Source organism: Aulonocara stuartgranti (assembly GCF_965226115.1).
Source record: "Aulonocara stuartgranti genome assembly, chromosome: 7".
Taxonomy (NCBI): Eukaryota; Metazoa; Chordata; class Actinopteri; order Cichliformes; family Cichlidae; genus Aulonocara; species Aulonocara stuartgranti.
The window spans coordinates 53,423,988-53,444,577 of NC_138945.1; the positions used below are offsets into that span (position 1 = coordinate 53,423,988).

General features: G+C 40.0%; 1 protein-coding gene and 1 long non-coding RNA gene across 2 annotated transcripts in view; both read right to left on the reverse strand.

Annotated features, from left to right (window-relative positions):
• LOC309709967 overlaps positions 1 to 20,590 on the reverse strand; it is a 264,832-nt gene that overhangs the window by 95,871 nt on the left and 148,371 nt on the right. The window lies entirely within an intron of this gene.
• Positions 294 to 18,963, reverse strand: slco1c1 (solute carrier organic anion transporter family, member 1C1). Its single transcript, XM_082539002.1, has 15 exons — positions 18,377 to 18,963; positions 15,309 to 15,463; positions 12,166 to 12,307; positions 11,491 to 11,623; positions 11,195 to 11,316; positions 8,437 to 8,583; positions 6,192 to 6,290; positions 5,750 to 5,998; positions 5,300 to 5,464; positions 4,461 to 4,656; positions 4,099 to 4,264; positions 3,707 to 3,891; positions 3,468 to 3,532; positions 3,022 to 3,139; positions 294 to 815 (listed from the first exon to the last, which is right to left on the reverse strand). Exons 2-15 carry the CDS (start codon positions 15,402 to 15,404, stop codon positions 590 to 592), a joined length of 2,109 nt encoding a protein of 702 aa, XP_082395128.1. The 5' UTR covers positions 15,405 to 15,463; positions 18,377 to 18,963; the 3' UTR covers positions 294 to 589.

Consider the following 20,590-nt stretch of genomic DNA (forward strand, 5'->3'; position numbering starts at 1 on the left):
TCATACTGTAAGGCACAGTTAGGTCACTGAATACATCCCCTTATATCTGTACAGGAAGTGATGGGTTTTACCCTGTATGGAAAGGAGATACCCTTTCAAGGAGCTACTCCTGTTGCTCAAGCTTTGATCTACCCCTTGACCAATTGTTTCATTCACAAGTAGAAACGCGATGCAGGTGTGAGAGACACTAGACAGACCTGTGCATGCATGAACTAAAAGCAAAGCCATGAGCACAGCACAAACAGGTATGTTAAACCATCATATTCAGGCATCTTAAATGTTAAAATGCAAAATCTGATTTTATCACGTTTAATCATAAAAATGAAGAACAGAAAGTACAACACAATTACAATCTTTTTTTTTTCTATGAAAGTCTTCCATTCATGAAAAACACAAACACATACACATTCCAGAAATATCAGACTGTTTTATAAAATGACTAATTTCAGATACCGTACATCTACGCAAATCCTTTACAAATATATATACTCTGTGTGCTATGAAAAATGTCCACAGTGTGTCTTCCTCAGTAGATGTGAGGTGAGGTGCTCGTCGGGCTGAGTCAGAAGAAAAGAAGATGCGCCGAGGCTCACAAGCGAGTTTCTCTGTCGGGATTGCAGTCCAAGGCCAGTACAAACTGCTCACAATGTATAGAGCTGTTCTCCTCTTTCCTCAGTGTTTCCAACTCTGCACTCCCATTGGTCAGCACATGTTTTTCTTCTTTCCTAATATGTCTTTTGATTAGAGCAAATCCCAAAATACAAAGGAAGAAGGAGACTGTTCTCAAGCCCAAAGTCAGACCCAGGTAGACTCTCCTGTACAAAAAAAAAAGCAACAGTTAAGAGTACGAACTGCTCCGTCACGGTTTAGGCCAGCTCTAAGTGAAGCTACAAATCCCTAAAGGTTAGTCACTACTGGACTTTTTCCCATTCAAAGTTGTATAAATAGCATTTTCTTCTAGTCCTTTTGGAAGATGTTGTAATGCCACAATCTTAGCTCTCTACTAAAGACAGGACTTGAAATTAAGAAAAGGTAAAATTACTGCTCTTTTTATTTATTACAGTCAAAATACTTTGGTCCAAAACTGCAATCTCTCAGGCACTACCGTTAAAACACAGCAGTAAACCTGACTGTGACAAGGTCAAATCTGTAATAGCCCAGGGATGTTACTGAACTATTTTTGCATTTTGCATGTAGTTGCAGTAACTACTGCAGCTGGTTGCCCAGAGGGTGGGCAACACCCTCAACGTCTAGGATGACCACCTTCTGTCACAAAGCGATTGCACCGGTCACCTGGTGGGAAGCAACCTGTCAAAGAATTGCAGTTCAATTTGGACCGACTGCAATCAGTCTCAGAAAGACGAGTGAAAGTTTCCAAACAGCTGCTGCTGAACGCAGACACACTTCCAACATGTTGTGATCACAAGTGAAGAATACTTGCCTGCAATGCATTTCTTTCCAGTAGGGGGCTTGACCCAACTGCCTGCCAAGTGATTATACTCTAGTTCCTATATTCAATTCAATTTTATTTATACAGCACCAACAGGCGCCTCGAGGCGCTTTGTATTGTAAGGTAGACCCTACAATAATACATACAGAGAACGACCCAACCATCAACGACCCCCTATGAGCAAGCACTTTGGTAACAGTGGGAATGAAAAACTCCCTTTTAACAGGAAGAAACCTCCGGCAGAGAGGGGCGGCCATCTGCCGCGATTGGTTGGGGAGAGAGAAGGAAGACAGGCTAAAAGGCATGCTGTGGAAGAGAGACAGAAATATAAAAGCAGGGTTGCTGAGCGCCCGTGCCACTTTGTGGTTAAATTGCTGTTCCTCAGCAACTACATCACTATTTGTGGAGGAAATTCTGAATTTCTGTTTTAATTCTGTGAGGTTCTGGGCAGACTCTCAATGCACACTTGTGGTTAGGAGTTCAAAAAGAAACTACCAGTTGTAGCCAATCTTGATCATTAACAAGAAGTTAACAGGACTTGGCCTCGTCAAGTTAAAAGGTTTTGTAGAGCCACTTATTAAAAGATTTAAGTGAATGATTTAACTAAATTTAAACGAGTGCACCCAAGTTTTCTTTTTTAAATGTATTAAAAACCTATCCCGTACAATCACTCCACCCTGAAAAAAACATTAAGAGTAAAGTGTAAGAGTAATACGAAAACATGTAGACAGACAGAACCAGGTTTGTCATTTTCAACGATTTTTCACAGTAAACAAGCAAATTGTTTGTCATTGCCAACTTGACTCCATTCAGTGACAAACTGATACTTGACTGAATCCATCCTGTTGCCCTTTTTTCGTGGTCTTGACTCACCAAAGTCGGTCTGAAGATGAAAACTGACTGAAGTGGTCTTGGACCTTGTTTCCATCTTTGAAGCAACCATTTCAAGTGCAAGGAGGTCATTAAACATGGTTGCTATAATTCTGTTGTGCAGAAGTCTCTAACCAATAGTTTCCCTAGTGTGCCTAACACCATCAGTTCACTGCTGACAGCGTGCAGTTCAGTGGTTTTCAGATTATGGGCAGAGCCCCAACAGTAGTTTGGTGCAGTGGGGGGGGGGGGGGGGGGGGGGGGGGGGGGTGGAGAATGAATCAATATTATTTTGTAATGAAAATGTCTGATAGAATTCTGATGCTAATCCTTACTTAGGTAGAATTGAACTTGAATCCCTTTTTATCATTAGTGATTAAAAAAAAATGAACATGCGCTTGTTTTGGTGTCTGAAGCTGAGACAAAGAAAAAGAAATCAATGCCAGAAAGTGTTTAAAATCACTGGTCTGACAGTTGTTAACAATTGTTCTTCACTTTTTATTTTGAATGCACTGTTCCTCCAGCGGTACATTTAAGATCTGCTATGGGTTCAGCATTTTAAATAAATCAACCATAACTCATGGCTGTGCGTAATAACTTGCACATAACTTGATTACAGGGTCACTAAATCAAGAGTTTGAAGGATAGCCAATCCCATAGAAATCACATGCAAAGTTAAAATAAAGGCATCTTACAAGTACCTGTAAGCTGAAGTGTCATATATTCTGCAAGCTCCTCTTCCTCCACACATCTTGTATCCCCATTTGAGGCAGGTCGTATCAATTATGGCTCCAAAGTATATAGGGGCAGGTATTCCAGCTGAGTTACAACATATAAAGTAACTTATGTCAGAATTTCAAGTCAAATCACGGTTCGCCTGAACTCACGTTACAATCTAAACAAGTCAGACTTCCTTACAATAACTTTGAATATTAATAATTATACAGCTAAACTGATAATTAGCCGTACTAAGCTAAATACTTTGGGTTAATTTAACATAAAAAGTAATTTTTATTGGTGATCTCCCAATAACTGTGCTCACTATATATATTATGCTGAAAGTCAGCTTGAGGGAAATGTCTGTGAGCCTGAAATGTAAATGAAATAGACAGTGATGTATGCCAAGAACAGCAAAGGTGGTTCTCACCAAGGGTACGAGTGGCCAAGGTGTGGATTCCAAGAGCGAGAGACTTCAGCTCAGGTTTAATGCACCTTTAGAAACAACACTGTGGTATTAGACAGGACTCAACTTTTAACCTGGCAACACTTAAAGAATGACAATGAAAGAATGACGTTTGTATTTCTTAGAGGGAGACGTTTCAGAACAATACAAACAACATTACAGCAAAAAGTGGCTTTAAGGCACAAAAGCAGAATATGACAGACCTGACAAGCAGCATGAAGCCAGGTGTACCCCCAAGAGAGATGATGAAGGAACTGAGGACAGACATAGCCAGGAAGTATGGAAAGACTTTCTCACAGCTGTCCCTGTGTGGACACTGACCCAGGCTGGCTGTCAAGTTGCCTGGTTGGGTATTAGCCACCGCGAGACACTTGCAATTGTTGAACACCTGACAGAAAAGAAAACAAGGTGTGACTCAGTGATAAATGAGCTGCGGCACAGCAGGAAACACTTGTTCTGTCTGTAAATAATCACGGAAATGTCACATGCTTCTCTGCGGTACGATATGAATGAAAATTGAGAATCAAGCCTGAATATCATGCTGCGTTTACTGAAAAGCATGCAAGTTTCACGAGGGCAGTGGTGTGTGTCTGACCGTGTTCTTGCCAGAGCCAGTGGAGGAGTTGCATCCAGCCAAACACGGGGACACGTAGGTGATCCCGTTCTCTCCACACACTGGATCCCACTCTCTGCTTGTGCACGAGCAATCCGAATTACAGTCAGAGATGAGAGACTGCTCCTGATAAGATAAGCCCCCCAGTCTGCATGTGACACAAAAAAAAAGGCATGTGATTGTCAGCCCTTTTAAAACATCGATCAGACAAGAAAAACGAGCCATGGAATTAAAAACAGTGGCAGATTAAATAAATAAAACCCCAATCCCTTTTTCTCTGAATCTACTTCCTGGTTTGATGACTATCAAGTCCACTAAGGAAAATATACAAAGGTATTACATACCCACTATATGAAACTGTGATGCCTGCGACCTTAGCGTTCTCACAGCCCATGGCAAAGAATAGGAGTGACAGAAAGTAGCCCAGCAGAGAGGTCCCAAAGGCAAATTTAGCTGCTCCCATGATAGACAGCTTGTACTTTTTCATCACAACCCCTCCGGAGAACATCCCAAGGGCCACTGCAGGTATGTTGATCATGCCTATGAAACACCGCAGAATACAGCGTATCCTTAAATGGATGGAGAATCGAGAAAGAACTTAAACAGGCGATATCAGGCAGCAACATCACTCGCCAGAAGGGATCAAAGTCAGAACACTCATGTACATCAAAGCACTCTCATTTATATTTTACTTAAGTCATGTTGCGAAAGATGAAAACAAGTTATGGTGGTTCAGAGGATCTGGGACGTATTTCTCATCAGCCGATGTACTCTTAACCCACTCGGTTACAGGGGACAAAAAGAGCAACGTTGTCTCCATTCGCATCAGGGAAACATGTTAATTGGTCTGATTGCCTCAAGTGCTTTTAAATCAATGTCTGTCGTTTGTCTGTCAAATGCCCAAGGACTGAGGTAAACCAGGTTGTCATCTTGAATTTGCAGCATTTACTTAAGAGGGAAGTGGGAGTCGGGGTATAAAAAATTGATCAAAAGCCAGCTCATGAAACTCTTATGATTACCATCCAGCTCACATCACTTTGCATCCTTAAATAGGTACTTTTCAGCCAAACAGCAGTGGTTCTAAGCAAGCTTTTAGCTCTACAAAGATCTCACTTACAAAGATAAAAGAACAAAATAATCCAAATGAGGTAAACAATATAAATTAGTATAATATCTTGCTCACCCATGAGAAAATTGGCTTTTGAAGCTGACTGGCCGTAGTGTTGCTCAATGTATTTGGGCTTGTAGGTGACCATACCAATGAGAGAGTTGAACTGAACAATGGTCACACATAAGTAGATGGTGTACACAGGATTTCCAAGGAGACTCTTCAATGTGGGGACGAATTCTGTGAAAGGATGTTTAAATGAGTGATTTTCACTTCTTGAAGTAACCTCAGCCTTTTATTTTGATTTATCATTAAAACTATTTTGATTTTCTCACATTGACAAGAAGGAATAAACTTCTATTTGTGTTTACTGTCGACAGAAATGACAGTATTATATATACTATAGCAGTAAAACAGATCTTAGAGCCGTTAAGATTCCATTAATTGCACACAGTCAGTTTAATAATACGGTTAAAATGGAAAATCAACATTCTTTCATAAAGCACACTGTGATCACTATCCTACCACTGGCCATCAGATGTAAATTAGCTGGCTCCTCGGGTCTGAACATGTGCTTCAAGCCTGGGGAATCTTTAATAAATCTGGTTTGCTCTGGTGTGCAGTTGGTGTCATGCTTTTCCACAGGCATCGGCAGTGATTTTGGCAGGAACCAGAAAGGAACGGCCGACATGAGGGTGATGGCACCAGCAATGAGATAGCCCAGCCACCATGCGCCCACCCAGCGGGCATCGCCAGGAGTAATAGTGATAGTTTCTGTAAAGATAGAAGCACATTATTGGCGCTGTTCATTCTTTTATGGTTGTAATTAACCACAATTATGTATTTACTAAAGTCACATGCTCCTTAAGCACTTGAGTTGAAGCAAAAACGATCACTTTTTACTTTTACTGATTACCTTTTCAAATTCTTAAAGATGTAGTTGATGGTTAGATGACATGTTACTCACCCATGTCCACATATCCAATGTCGACATAGATTTTGGCACACAGGGACCCCAGCAGGTACCCAAAGACAGGACCAATTATTGATATTGTCTGGACACAACCTGAGACACACAAAAACACCTACTTATAGCCTAATATATATTGGGTTAATCTCTGTATCGTTAAAAAATCATAATCATAATCATAATGGATTACATTATGTCCTATAAACAAAAAGAAATCAAACTGTACTGGATAGTTTAGTAAATCTTCTTAAAACTTCTGAAAACTGAAAATGAAGAGAGCCACTACAGGCAAAAACAGTGTAACTGTAGTCAGGCACCGTTAGTTGTATGATGGAGCAGCTGTATGATGATATTTAGTGTTTTCTAATAAAGATGCATTAAGTTTTTTTAAAGGTTATTTTCTCAAAATAGGCTTTCTTTCCCCTCATACTCTGAACTTGACATCTTTGCTTTGGTTGTGCTTACATACAACAAACGTTCCAATTTTATTTATCCATCCATCCATTCGCTTCCACTTATCCTTTTCAGGGTCGCGGGGGGCGCTGGAGCCTATCCCAGCTGTCATAGGGCGAGAGGCGGGGTACACCCTGGACAGGTCGCCAGTCTGTCGCAGGGCCAACACACAAGGACAAACAACCATTTGCACTCACATTCATTCGCACATTCACACCTAGTGACAATTTGGATTGTCCAATTAACCTATCCCCACAAGCTGCATGTCTTTGGACGGTGGGAGGAAGCCGGAGTACCCGGAGGGAACCCACGCAAACACGGGGAGAACATGCAAACTCCACACAGAAAGACCCCGGCCTGATGGTGGAATTGAACTCAGGACCTTCTTGCTGTGCGGCAACAGTGCTAACCACCGTGCCACCGTGCTGCCCTCAATTTTATTTATATTTATATTATTTATACAATAGGAATGGCTCAAATACACTGCTCAAAAAATTAAAGGAACACTTCGAAAACATGTCAGATCTCATTGGGGGAAAAAATAATCTGGATCTCTATACTGATATGGACCAGGTAATAGGTTACCAAAAAAGAAATATGCCAAATTGCTTCATGGAAAAGAGCTATTTTCAGAGTGACAAAATGATGCATGAGGCTCGTCCATTTTAGTAAATGGCCTGTATTTGTATAGCGCTTTACTAGTCCCTAAGGACCCCAAAGCGCTTTACACATTCAGTCATCCACCCATTCACGCACTGGTGATGGCAAGCTACATTGTAGCCACAGCTGCCCTGGGGCGCACTGACAGAGGCGAGGCTGCCGGACACTGGCGCCACCAGGCCCTCTGACCACCACCAGTAGGCAACGGGTGAAGTGTCTTGCCCAAGGACTGTCAGAGCCGGAGCTCGAACCGGCGATCTGCCAACTCTTGAGCCACGATCGCCCATTTTGCCAAAATTTCAGCTCATAATGGTGCTCAGTAGTTTGTATGGCCCCACCGTGCTTGCAGGACAATACTAATGCATGCTCCTAATGAGACGGCCAGGTGCAACCTGGCAACATTGGATGAACCGAAGCATAATAGCTCCTAGATTTTTTTTATTGGATTTAGCTCAGGTGTGTGAGGGGGGCAGTCAGTGGTATCAAGTCCTTCATCCTCCAGGAACTTCCTGCACACTCACCACATGAGGCCGGGTATTGTTGTGCACCAGGAGGAACCCAGGACTGACTGCACTAGAGTCTGATAGTAGGGCCAAGGATTTCATCCTTATGACTAATGGCAGTCATGGTTATTTTGCATAGCCTGTAGAGGTCTGTGCATCCCTCCATGGATATACCTCCCCAGATCATCACTGACCCACCACCAAACTCATGCTGAACAGTGTTACAGGCTGTATAATGTTCTCCACAGCTTCTCCAGAACCACTTTTCATCTGTCACATGAGCTCAGGGTGAACCTGCTCTCATCTGTAATAAGCAGATGTTCGCCTACCTGTACAGTCCCTGCAGTATATTATTGTTTAAGTGCAACTTAAACAACATTACAAAACTTTTTGTTTTTCTGCCTGTTGACAGCACTTTTGTTTTTTTTAATTTCTTTTAAAGACATCCAATATTCCCTAACATGAAAGCACAGTGAAACAAGAATATTCCTATTACAGAAATCTATAGAAGGTTAACTCATCTTTAGTAGTATCTAATTTTCTAGTTTCAAAATAACCTTCCAAAAAATTTCTAAAAAAACCCCCAATTCCTATCAAAGCTATCAGCTGTAACAAAGGTGGATTACCAATATAGAGAGCAGCATTATCGGACTGTGCGTAGTCATCAATATAGGAGATTCCCAAAGGCTGCACTGGAGTCTCTCCAATCCCACGCAGGATATTTCCCACCAGGACATAGATCCACATGGAAACACTGGACTCTTTTTCACAGCCTGCAGTTTAAAAACAGCAGTCAGAATGTCAATGGCATAGAGCCTTATGCAGCTCATGATCCATCTCAATTTCGCAGGTTACTAGGGTTGCCAACCGTCCCTTAAAATACGGAATCGTCCCGTATTTCGAAACAAAAGTACACGTCCCGTATTGAGCTAATAAGGGACGCACTTTGTCCCGTAATACAGTGAGAATCAAAAGTAGTCTATAAATGTTTATGGAATTAACGCTTTGTTGGAAAACATAATTCCCAGCCCCTCTCCTGCTTTGTGACCAATGAGCTGACAGCACACTTACGAGTATGACAATTCAGATTACCGCTCATCTCATTGGTCAAGGAAAGGTCGCTTACGGAGAAAATACCGGAAGACAACAGATGACCACAACAAGAAGCATGGCCAACAGGGAAACAAACGCCGACACTGCGGTGCAAGTCTCGGACGACAGTACACCTAAAGCTGGGCAGACACTGTGCGATTTTTTCAGTCACGTTATTCAGCTCCTGCTCAAACTGCACGATTGACTCGCAGGGGTTAGAAGTTGGTAGGTCACGATGCAGGTCTCACACTATATCGCCCGATGCTCTGATGCGACCTGAGTGCTCACACTGTGCGTCCATAAAATGAAGGTTATAACAGAAAATCTGTCGCGCTCTCTCTCTCCGTCTTTCACTCACACAGACACACACCACCACCATCAACTTTGCTAAATTGCTAATGAAAAACATTGATCGGGCAGCTGTGACTGAGCAGCAATGTAAATCCAACTATTTTCACGGTTGTGTGCCTCCATTGCTTGTGTCCAGATCACACGCTGCACAGCCGCGCTGCTCCGTCTTTTACACCAACGTTTACGTGTTTGCGCGCGAGCAGTGTGAGCGGCTGTGGTGACACCCTCACGAGCGATTGATGATCGGGAGCTGGTCGTGAGGTGTTAATCACTTCTCGTTACCCCACGTATACTACACGACGCACGATGAAGGCCAAAATCGGTCCGATTACTCAAAAATCGGCTCAAAATGGGCCTAAAACCGCACAGTGTAAGCCCAGCGTTAGAGCAGCAATGTTTGTTCAGAGAAAGGGAAAAATGGGAAAAGGAAAACACCTGGCTGGAAAAAGTTAATATGGGCATGTGCAGTGAATATCAGCGCTATGTGGCCAGAAGTGTGATAATATAACTTATTTTGTGTAATAAACAACTGCAAGGATAGATGATTACAACAAATTGATGACTAATACATAAAAGTAATACATAGATGAATAATGATGATGAGTTAAGATGCGTAATCATGGGAACAAGCAGGTTTACAAACAGGAGCAGCTGATTAGCATTAAGCCAATTGTACTAAATGCACTAAATGTGCACTGTTACAAGAATGTTTTTCTTTCTATTGTTTTCTATTATTTTAAGTTAAGCAGGACGGAGTTCTTTTAAAGAAAGATTTACTTATATTCTCAAAAGTTAAGCATGACAGGCTTCTGTTTAAGAAAGAGACCTGTTTTATTGTGTTAATGTTGTCATTTTGAGCTAAAAAATAAATGGCTAAATGATCATTTGTTTCACATGTGTTCATATCACAAAGAATACACATCTACTTAAATCAAATTCAAGTCAAATGGTTAAAAAAATAATTTCACACACAAAAAAAGAGCTAGAAAATTCACCACACTGGGAAGGGTGAAGACAACTGGGCCGCCCGGCCCTGGCCACGAGGTGTCCCTTATTTATTTTTCAGGGAGTTGGCAACCCTACAGGTTACTGGCCATAAAACAACAACTGTGAACTTGAGCTTGACCTTGAGAACAGTTTGGATTATGACACACATGGTGATTGTTATGTGTAAGATTGGTTGAATTCTGAACAATACAATAGGAAGACTTGTGTGAACTATGAACGGCCTCGCCATCTGCCAGATGGGCCGAAACTATACATTATGATTTACACTAACAAAACATTGATGAAAAATATTCTATTATCACAATAAGTCAACACATCTTACTATAATCCCCGCAATCTCTCTCTGTTTGTCTGTATGTTTGTTTCTTTGTCCCCCAACTTTGCCTGCACTATCAGAAGTTGGCCACACACTTGGTTAATCTTAGGCCCCTGAAGGTTCTTATCAGCATTAGATATTTTGACATCAACATTTAGAAACTACCAAGCAATAGGCTAAAAGGACCTATTTTTGGCCCTCATGCACCTACAAAGCTTTACGTAAGTATCAAGTCATTTTAATTTCATGACGATAACTTCTCATATCTGCATATATATTCAAAAAAGCTGGCCTTTGTATGATATAACACCATCACATTTCCTAGAAACTTCCCTATAATGGGCTAAAATGACCTTTTTTGCATTTATGTACCTATAGCACCTTCTAAAAAGTACTGTATCATTTTTATTTCACAGCCAACAGAATGAATAGCCTACTCATTTAGTACTATAGCATGGATATGTGCAAGTTATCACAATTCATCATCAAAAATGACTTAAAACATAAACACGCATGTGCTGACCTAGCAACGATGCTAGCACGAACAGTATCTGCAAAAACAAAGTTCAACCTTAATCACATGTTGTCATAAACAACATAAATGTTTTTTGTCTTACCTCTAGAAGGCAGTATAGAGGGTCTGTCACCTGCCCTCAGGGACTCAGGTGAGCTTGCCGGACATGGAGAGAGGTTATTGGTCGAATTCACTGAAGATCTAATTGATGTTTCGATCTTATAGCTGCGTATAAAATACCAATGTGACTGTTAAACAAGGGAAGGGAGAAAGCACCAGGTATTGTTAGATATTCACAATGTGAAGCACAAATACATCAGAGACTACAGAGATCAAAGTAATATGTGAATGGAATTTATGAACAGCGATGCATGCATTCAGACACTGCGCTTTGCCTACCGGCCAATGATGAAATGAGGCATGGCGATCAGGAAGGTTCCAAAAGACATCAAAATACACCCGACTGCTATGATCTTGGGTCGGTGGAGCTTGGCACAAAAATAACTCACAAACGCAATTACCAGCAAATTCCCTACAGGGTTAAGATGATCAGAAAAGAAGATGGAGAGGAGTCAGAGGCACCAAACATGAGATGTACTGCTCAGAATCATAAATCATGAAAAGTCTCACTAACTACATCATACACATGATGTGTTATCTTTGATAAGCACTGATTCTGATCCACAAGTCTGTAACTAACTACATAAACCATTACTCCAAGTCTGCATACTGTGGCTTAAAACTATTTTTCACTCTTCAATAGTCAGTTAGGTATGCAACAAGGCACTATTCAAAGCTTAAATGAGATGGAAGTATGCAATGGTATTGGGAATATTAACATGCCGTCATAATATTCCTGGTTCAAGACCTCACAGTATTCCACAGCATAACTAAGGAATGGTTTAGAGTCACCTGATCCAGTTCTAACTATAAGCTTTGTCACCCGTCTCTACTTTTAAGCCTCCTTTAAGCAGTCTCGCTGTAGCATTAGTATCATAAAAATACAATAAATAGAGAATAAACAAATACAGCCACCAAATACAGAAATGTACACAAAGAGCCTGAGAAACTCACCTATTTCAAAGCTGCCGTCTATGATGCCAATCAGATAGCTGGGGATATCAAATCGCCTTTCTAGCTGTGTAATTGTGCTCTTCATGTAGCTGCCAGATAAAGCCTTGGCAAAGTAAGCAAAGGACAAGGCTGCAAGGAACATCTGCAGAGACACAAAAAGAAAAAAACAATACAATGTCAGGCACACTGGCTCTGATATGGATATATGATTGTTTTTGATTTTGACTGCAGTCCAAACATCTCATAATTTCCTTCTTTCATTTTTCAGGCGCAGATTCAAATACAACTACAAAATAAAAATGAATTTCTGAATGAAGTTCGACTAACAAGCAAAAACACAAGCCTGCACTAATTAACCTTAAACCTATCACAAGACTTAGTGAATGTATTTCTTTTATACGGGGGTTTTAAGGCTTTATTATGACAGAGCAGTGGAGAGAAAAGCTAGAAGAAAGAGTGAGGGAAGACAAAGTAAACTGCTGGGGGTGGATTTAAACCCGGGCCTCTGCAATAGTCTTATATGGGCATATGGGATATGGGTTGCATGCTGAACCCAGTGAGCTACAGCAGTGCACGTGAATGCATTTCTTTGAGGATACATGTGTGTGTGTATGACATGAATTTGCAGTTCAGATACATCTTTATAAAAGGGCAGCTGGCAATATGCGCTGGGCCAGAGAGTGTATTGAGCAGCCTCCTTCTTCTGCTCAGCCGCCTGTGGACACTGACAGTCAGTCACAAAGGGAGGATTAGAGAAGCCAATCCCACAAGGACACAGACACATCCTTGGACACATAATTGGAAACAGGTGTGCGGTAACCATAGCCTGCACTGTAAGGGATTAAAATAGTGAAAGCAGAAGAGACTGCTTCCAAACAACAAACTGCAATGCATTATAAATGCATTATAATAAATATGTCAATATAACCTACTTGTCCAGAAATATCAAATTCTTTTCACTTTGTTTTTTTTCTTACAATTTAAAGTTTAATTTCAAAACATAATGATTGCATAACTGACAAAATTATCATAAATAGGATCATTATTCACACCCCATACAGGACACCACAATAAATGCGCAAAACACAAGCTGGACAAACTCCCATACACGTTCGAATATCTCCGAGACAGTGCCAGCCCAGTGATCCATGGCCACAGTGAAAACTGCATTGTTCCTCCAAAGGTCAACTATTGCATAAACTCTCTTCTTTAGTACCCCTGCTACATGACGTTACAGACGTGTATCATTCAGTAAAAAACCTCCACAAGTCTCTGCAAACCCAAGCTAGATCCTTAAGGAAACCATCCACATCCAAGGGCCCTGCCAGCGTACTTGTTCTTTTTCTTTTACAGTGACCTCGGCCCTAATAATTAGCAGACTCTCGTTCCTCTATTGAAGGCATTGAGGATATCATATTGCTTTGTCACTATATCCACATTTGAGCAGCAACACTCAATCCAGACTTACTTTACTTTACTTACTTACTTCCATTTCATATGCTTCCCTTTGTATTGCACACTGTGAAAAATAATGAACTCTGGACTTTTCCTTTTATAGCAAAAGAAAACGAATTGATTCAAACGAATCAATTTTCACCATTAACACTTTTCTATAGGAACTGACCATCAGCCGTGAGCTTATATATACCAACACAGTAAAAAGAAATCTGTATAAATATGGTACAATGTACATTTTAAAAATGAAGGAATTTTCTGTATTAATTTCTTCAAGAATTTTTTTAACCTATATTTTTTAATAACACATTAAATTTTACCATTTAACATTTATTGAAACCTCTATTAAAAACAGATAATATGCTTACAGAAACATTTTTGTTTTGTACATTGAAGAAAAGGTAACGTTTCACATAAAGAAAATCTTAACACTAATTTAAAAAGAAAACGCTGAAATTTGGACAAGCACTGAAATTTCTCCACAAAACTAAAGCCAAATCTCTGGTGGCTTGTCTCTGTAAATCATTACTAGACAAATGAAACACATTTCAACAAGAATCTAAACGAGAGTTTCATGCAAAGTCAACTGGAATATTCAGAGTGTTTGCAAGTGACATAGAACACATGCACATAGGACAAGCCTAATCTGAGATTAACAAGCATGGAGACTGCTCAGATCAAAAGTATGCAGACCGCTTGTATCAGTAGAACCAGCTGAGAGGTTTGTTATAGCTTTACTATGCAGAAATGGAAAGCACACACAGAGGAAAAAAGCAGCATTACTGGAATTCCATGTAACTGTTTCTTGTAGTTACCTAAGCAGTTCACTAAGCAGCTTTTTAATTATTGCTCAGTGTGCCTCATAATCCAATAAAGAGGTACAAAACCTCCTTTCAGACCTCTTTTACAAAAGCACAAACTTTGTCTAAGAAATTTTTCACAGCGACTTAATACCAAGTCCAAAGGGCACCGTGAGCTGTTGCACTAGACCTCGCATGGTCATTAACAAGGCTTACATGCCCTACACTTAACTCAGATTTTAAGTAGGTGTTTGATAGAGTCGTCAACACAGAGAAAAAAGTGTGATAAAGTGTTTTTACACAAACTGGCTGAAGAGTTATCTCGAGTAGTAGCATTTACTTACACAGTGTGTGAATGTGTGTGTGAATGGGTGGATGACTGGATATGTAAAGCGCTTTGGGGTCCTTAGGGACTAGTAAAGCGCTATATAAATACAGGCCATTTACCATTTATACACATGAAAGCACATAAATGAGTGCCGCCAACTAATGAATCTACTCTGTGTCTTTTAGACACACGTGACCCCACTTGATAGGAAGAGAGAGAGATTTGTGTGCACCCTCTAGGCCAGTCAGATGACTTGGGAAAATGACAAACATGTGGGGCCTTTGTCCATTTTGGCTGAAATGATTTCTACGTGTTCATATGACTTTTCTCTGGTAAACATAACCGTCTCCGTTGGCTGGTCTCATGTGTAATTACAGGCTTTATAAAAGAAACGTAGAAAGGAAGGTCCTCCCAGTTTGATGTTTGGACTTTTTAAGAATGAGAACAAAAGAATTATATATATTTTTTAATATTTAGAAATTAAAAATACATGATGCCAGTTTTTTGTGAATATTAACTCACTTAAGATTGTTTTCGGTAAGAGGGAGAAAGTAGACTACCTTCAGATTTGGGTGACAGGAGTTTTTCACTGTGGAGGAGTCAGGGTTGTTGTCCACAATCCAGCTGTCTGTGGCTGTGTTGTCCATTTTCTTCATAGCAGCCTCCTACTGTGGTTTCTCTTTTGATGACTTACTGTAGCTGTTCTCACTTGGGCCTATTGGAATGAAGTCAGATTTAGAGATTACATACCAAGCCACTATTGTGCAACAACAACCAGTTTAGTCTAGTTTAGTTTATTAAGATCCCCATCAGCTGCTGCAACGCAGCTTTACATTTTGATAATGCAAAGGTCTCGTATCAGGGTAAGCATTGATCACCTAACCTTTGCACAGATAAGACTGATTTACCATCATTACTACAGTGCACAGACAATATTTCAAATTCATGTTGCCATTTTTAACACTGGTCAAAAGTCAGACCAAATCCAGTTCCAATTATTTAATCCAGTTTTACTGGTTTCTTGTATTATCTGCATTGGTAACAAATTCAGTTCTTCCATAGCCTTATACAAAACTGTTCTTTTGATTGAACTAGTTCTTGGTTTGGGTAACAAAAATCTAACTAACCTAACTAGTAGCATATTCTGTCTATACTGAAATACAGTGTTTATACAAATGAATTACTACCTTTGTAACAATAATATTTCTAATAAATACAAGTAAAGAATAAAGAAATCTAAATTTTACAATTAACTGACTTAAGACATTTATGCATTCTTACAATATTTGTTCTACGCTGACAACCATTCAAATCATTTTTGCTGCCTTGTTTTGTAACATTTGCAATTTCTTAATCCGTTCCATTGTACCACCCGACCATACTACTGGGCAATAATCAAGATTAGAAAATATCAATGCTTGGATTAATTGCATGGATTTTGGTGCCAAAGACCTTGCATGGCATTTAACTATAGAAATACCATTTCCTATTTTAGCAGTTATATTAGTAATATATGCCCTGTCCAGGAATATTTATTGTTAAGGGTTATTATAGCTTAAGGAAATAAGTGGATAACAGCATTTGCAGAGTCCCTGGTTCAATCCTGGAAGGAGACACAAATCCCTTCGGGCTTACATCATGTGGAACAACCTGCTGGGGTGACGTCTTATGAATAAGGAAGCAGATGAAAGTAGCTTTCATAACTTAAAGAAATACTCATAAAATGACTTGTACAAGCCTGCTATGAAAAATGTAGGGCACAGCCCTATATGCCCTTTTTTGAGACTTGATGCTGGCATCAAATTAAGAATTTGTTAAACAATACCACTTCTAAGTTTCCACATTTTTATGCTTAAATTCTTCCTTGATCAACACGAGACTTACAAGATCTACAAAATCTCCAGAACCGATAAATTAATGTGTGTGTGGTATAAATGTGACTATTAGTTAGATCTAGTCAATCAATTTTTGTCAAATTTGTACACCAGATTTCAATCAAATCTGCTTTCAGTTAATTGTTCTTATTCACGATTGTTAGCTTTTTGAACTACAAGAATGACTAGTGCAATTCCTTGAATGGTATTTCAAAGGGGAAAAAATCCCCACACCCTTGTTTTTTAAAAAAGCGGATAAAGACAATGAATGTGTGAGCCACTCTCCAAATGTCGCCGTTAGGTAAGCATAGCGAATTCATCTGACAGTCTTCAAAACAGACTGCAAATAATATTTAGAGTAAGTCAAGCAGAAGAGCAGCACTCGTTCTTAAACACTGGGGACATTATGTTAATGATTTCATGATGCAAAAAAAGAAGCAGTGTTTTCATAATGCGAGCACTATATGACAGCATATAACTGCATTCACGTCAGCAGGAACAACAGCTCATTCATGAAGCTAATGGAAAATACAAGCAGCTGATTTATGGATGAAGGGCAGCTCAGTAAATACACCAAATTGGCTATTTCATCCTGGGGAGACGAAGAAGCAACAACTTGGTGATATAAAAATATAAAGAAAAAACCTTGTGTGTGGCATGTGGTCTAGTGTTACAAATGACACAGAATGAGAGACAGCAGGGCCAGGATGCTTGTTCAGTGATGTGAACTTCTCACTGAGTGCACTGAACCATAGCATGGCTTTGAACTACTCCTTTCTGTCTTACAGAAAAAAAAGCTGAGAGGGCTGAAGATGTAAAGGCTTAAACACTCACTCAACAAGGACAGACATTCAGTGGAGCAGCAGTTTCTTTTGACACAGCTAGTCTGGAAACTATACAAATGCCCACACTCATGTTTTGCACTGGCAAAGCTACATTTTCTTTATAAAACCTCGACCAATTAAGGTTGCACACACAACAAAGATCCCCCTGTGTGTAATGAAAGGTTTCTCAATCATTAGTGTGCATAAACATCCACAAAATCCCCCAAACATTTCATATGTTTGGCTTGAAGCCTGTTTAAGTTTCCTCCGATAGAGATGTTGATAGGAAGCATTCCTTTTGTACAATCATACCGCCTTCTCTCTAAAGGTCCTGGTGAATCCAAGTGCCATCTGTTGGCAGGTCCTTTATTGAATCTCAGTGATTAATGGTTACACACCTACAGAAATTGCATTTCTGATGCTACAAATATCAGTGATATGAATGTGTGAGGCTCTTTGCTCTGTTACAGTTTCACTGTGGAAAAACACGCCAGGATCTTTTGCGCTTTCAGTTGCGCAAGACAAATGATCACCGAGCGAAAAGCAAACACTTTTAATCAAGCTGAGCTCAAAACACCGAGAAACTTCAAATGATGGTAAGCACGTGACCCCTGTTTAATTATCCATCGGTGGCAGTGCGTGCAGGTTGATTAATCACTGTGTACTCAGTAAGCTTTCACCGAATTCTCCAAATCACCTGCTGTTCTTGCAGACAGCTGTGTGCACTGCACCATTTAAGTGTTTGATGATGCACAGTTGAAGCTTCACTGACAGTTTTCTGTTGGGGCTTTTTTTTTCTTGTCACTTGAATCTACAGCTATTATTATACCGCTGATTATCCACTAAATACACACATACGTCAAGAAAGGAATATTCTCATTCTCATGAATGACTGGGGATAATAACTCGAAAGAACATCATGATACTTACCCAACTGTGGGGGCTTCAAAGCTTTCTCTCCTAACGACGTATTTGAGGCTACTTCTTATTCAGCACACAAAGAGGAGATGAAATGACATCCAGTGGTTTAAAAGAAAATCTTCAGTCTCTCCTCATTAAGTCGCCTACACTCACACGGTGTGCTCTTAGGCTATGAAGGGAGAACAGCGTGTTTCGCTGGACACGGTAGACACTGAGCACGATCTTCGGTGGAGCACGCATATACCCTGAACAGAGTGGGGGGGGAGCAAAACTATGCCCAGCCTGCGTTTCATTGAGCCCTAGTAATCTGCAGGCTGTCAAACGTTACATATGGGTGCATGAGTGCAGGTAGGTCAAGCAACCCAAATAACTAAGTCGTGAATTTCTGCGTTGATTATCTAATAGATTAGACCTGTTGTGACGCAAATTTGCCGCAAAAAAATGCAATAGCCGCTCTGCTTTTCACATAATTCCGCTCAAATAGTGCATGGATTATTTGCCAGTGGCTTCCAGTCGCTGAACAGTATGCAGTGTTTACAGCTTTCAAGGGGTGAAGACACTAAAGGTGAACAATTCGACGTTCACAGACAAATGCAAATGAAGTGCATAATACTGTCATTAAGCTGATAATAGTCTGATGGCGTAGTTCTTACTTGTAATTACAGCAGATACTAAATAATGCAGCAGTTTTCACTGCGCATTTGTTGATCAAACCATGACTGTGTTACTCAGTAGTGATGGGATTTCCGGCTCTTTTTAGAGACCCGGCTCTTTTTAGAGAGCCGGCTCTTTCGGTTCGGCTCACTAAAAAGAGCCGGCTCTTTCGGCTCCGAACCGGCTCTTCAGGTTGTTTTGTTGCTTTAATTAATTTATTATTAACAATAATATAAAATTATGCACAAAAGGAATTACTAACATAAAAACAAGTGGTTTTATTTATATATGTTTATATATAAATATATGCGGTGGCCCCTAGAGACAAAACATGTACAAACTCCAAAACACATTTCTAGCATGAACTGAACTTCCAAAGCAGAGCTACTAGATCACTTAAATTACACAATTGAAAGCATGTGTGTATTGTTTGTGTATTTATACACAGGCACTCATATATATATTCAAATAATTTAAAAAAAAGTTCATTTACCTGTTATTACCACACACCAAATCCGGTCGTTGGTACTTGCTGGCTTGTTTAGCCACAAGATAACAAAGGCTCAACACTGCGCCCAGCATCCTGGAGCACTTCTGTTGTCTTTTGTACGTGTTTTGAGTTTTTATGTGCTTCTGAGTTTTTACGTGCTTCGGAGTTTGTACGTGTTTTTACGTGTTTTGGAGTTTTTACGTGTTTTGGAGTTTGTACGTGTTTTTACGTGTTTTGGAGTTTGTACATGCTTCAGAGTTCGTACGTGATTTGAAGTTTGTATGTGCTTTGTCTCTAGGGGCCACCGTAAATATACTTTTATTTATTCACTCCACATAAAATGTAATAAATAAATCATATAATACAAAAATCAACTATTCACATTTCAAGTTTTAACTATTTAAATTTTCAGCTTTTTCCTTTCACAAATTTAAAGTGAAAAGAACACAAAACACTGCAAACCACAACACAATTAAATATAAATTATAATATGAAAACTAAAAGAACATGCATATTCTCTGTCATATGGACCTGCATGAATAAACTTTCTCAATCCTTTATCATCTGCAACTGAAAATAGTTGTGGATGATTACTATACCTTTCTAATGTTGTTGTCCCTGCCTCTCTTTCTCTCTCTCTGGCTCTGTTCCTGTGCTACTGAGTGTAACTACCGCCCCTCCCCCCTCTGCCCAGCATAAAGCACAAGGCTCGCGTGCAGAGTGAAGCGGGAAAAAAAGTGCGAGAGAGGCTGAGAGAAAGAAAAAAAAAAAGAAAACCCACGTGACGGCTCGCGATAAGGAGCCGGCTCGCGTCGTTCACGTCAAAGAGCCGGCTCTAAGAGCCATTTCGTTCGCGAACGACCCATCACTATTACTCAGTTATAGTGAGTCTGGCTATTTAAGGTCTGGTGTTCATGGTAGCACTGGACAAATCTTGTATACTTTTCTATCCAGTGAAACTTAGTGAATCCTGGAAAAGTCAGTTCTGTTAAAAGTAGGCCAGCAACAGTGAATATTCAATCAAGTTTTCGATCGAGATTCAGTTCTTTGCTTGAAAACTAATTGGACATTTCAGTGAA

Excerpts from the sequence above, each read along its gene's own strand:
- slco1c1 (XM_082539002.1), bottom strand. The coding sequence starts at position 15,404 with ATGAAGAAAATGGACAACACAGCCACAGACAGCTGGATTGTGGACAAC. Across the intron at positions 11,624-12,165 it reads AGACGGCAGCTTTGAAATAG|GGAATTTGCTGGTAATTGCG; the intron begins GTGAGTTTCTCA and ends TTAACCCTGTAG. Across the intron at positions 3,892-4,098 it reads CTGGCTCTGGCAAGAACACG|GTGTTCAACAATTGCAAGTG; the intron begins GTCAGACACACA and ends CTTTTCTGTCAG.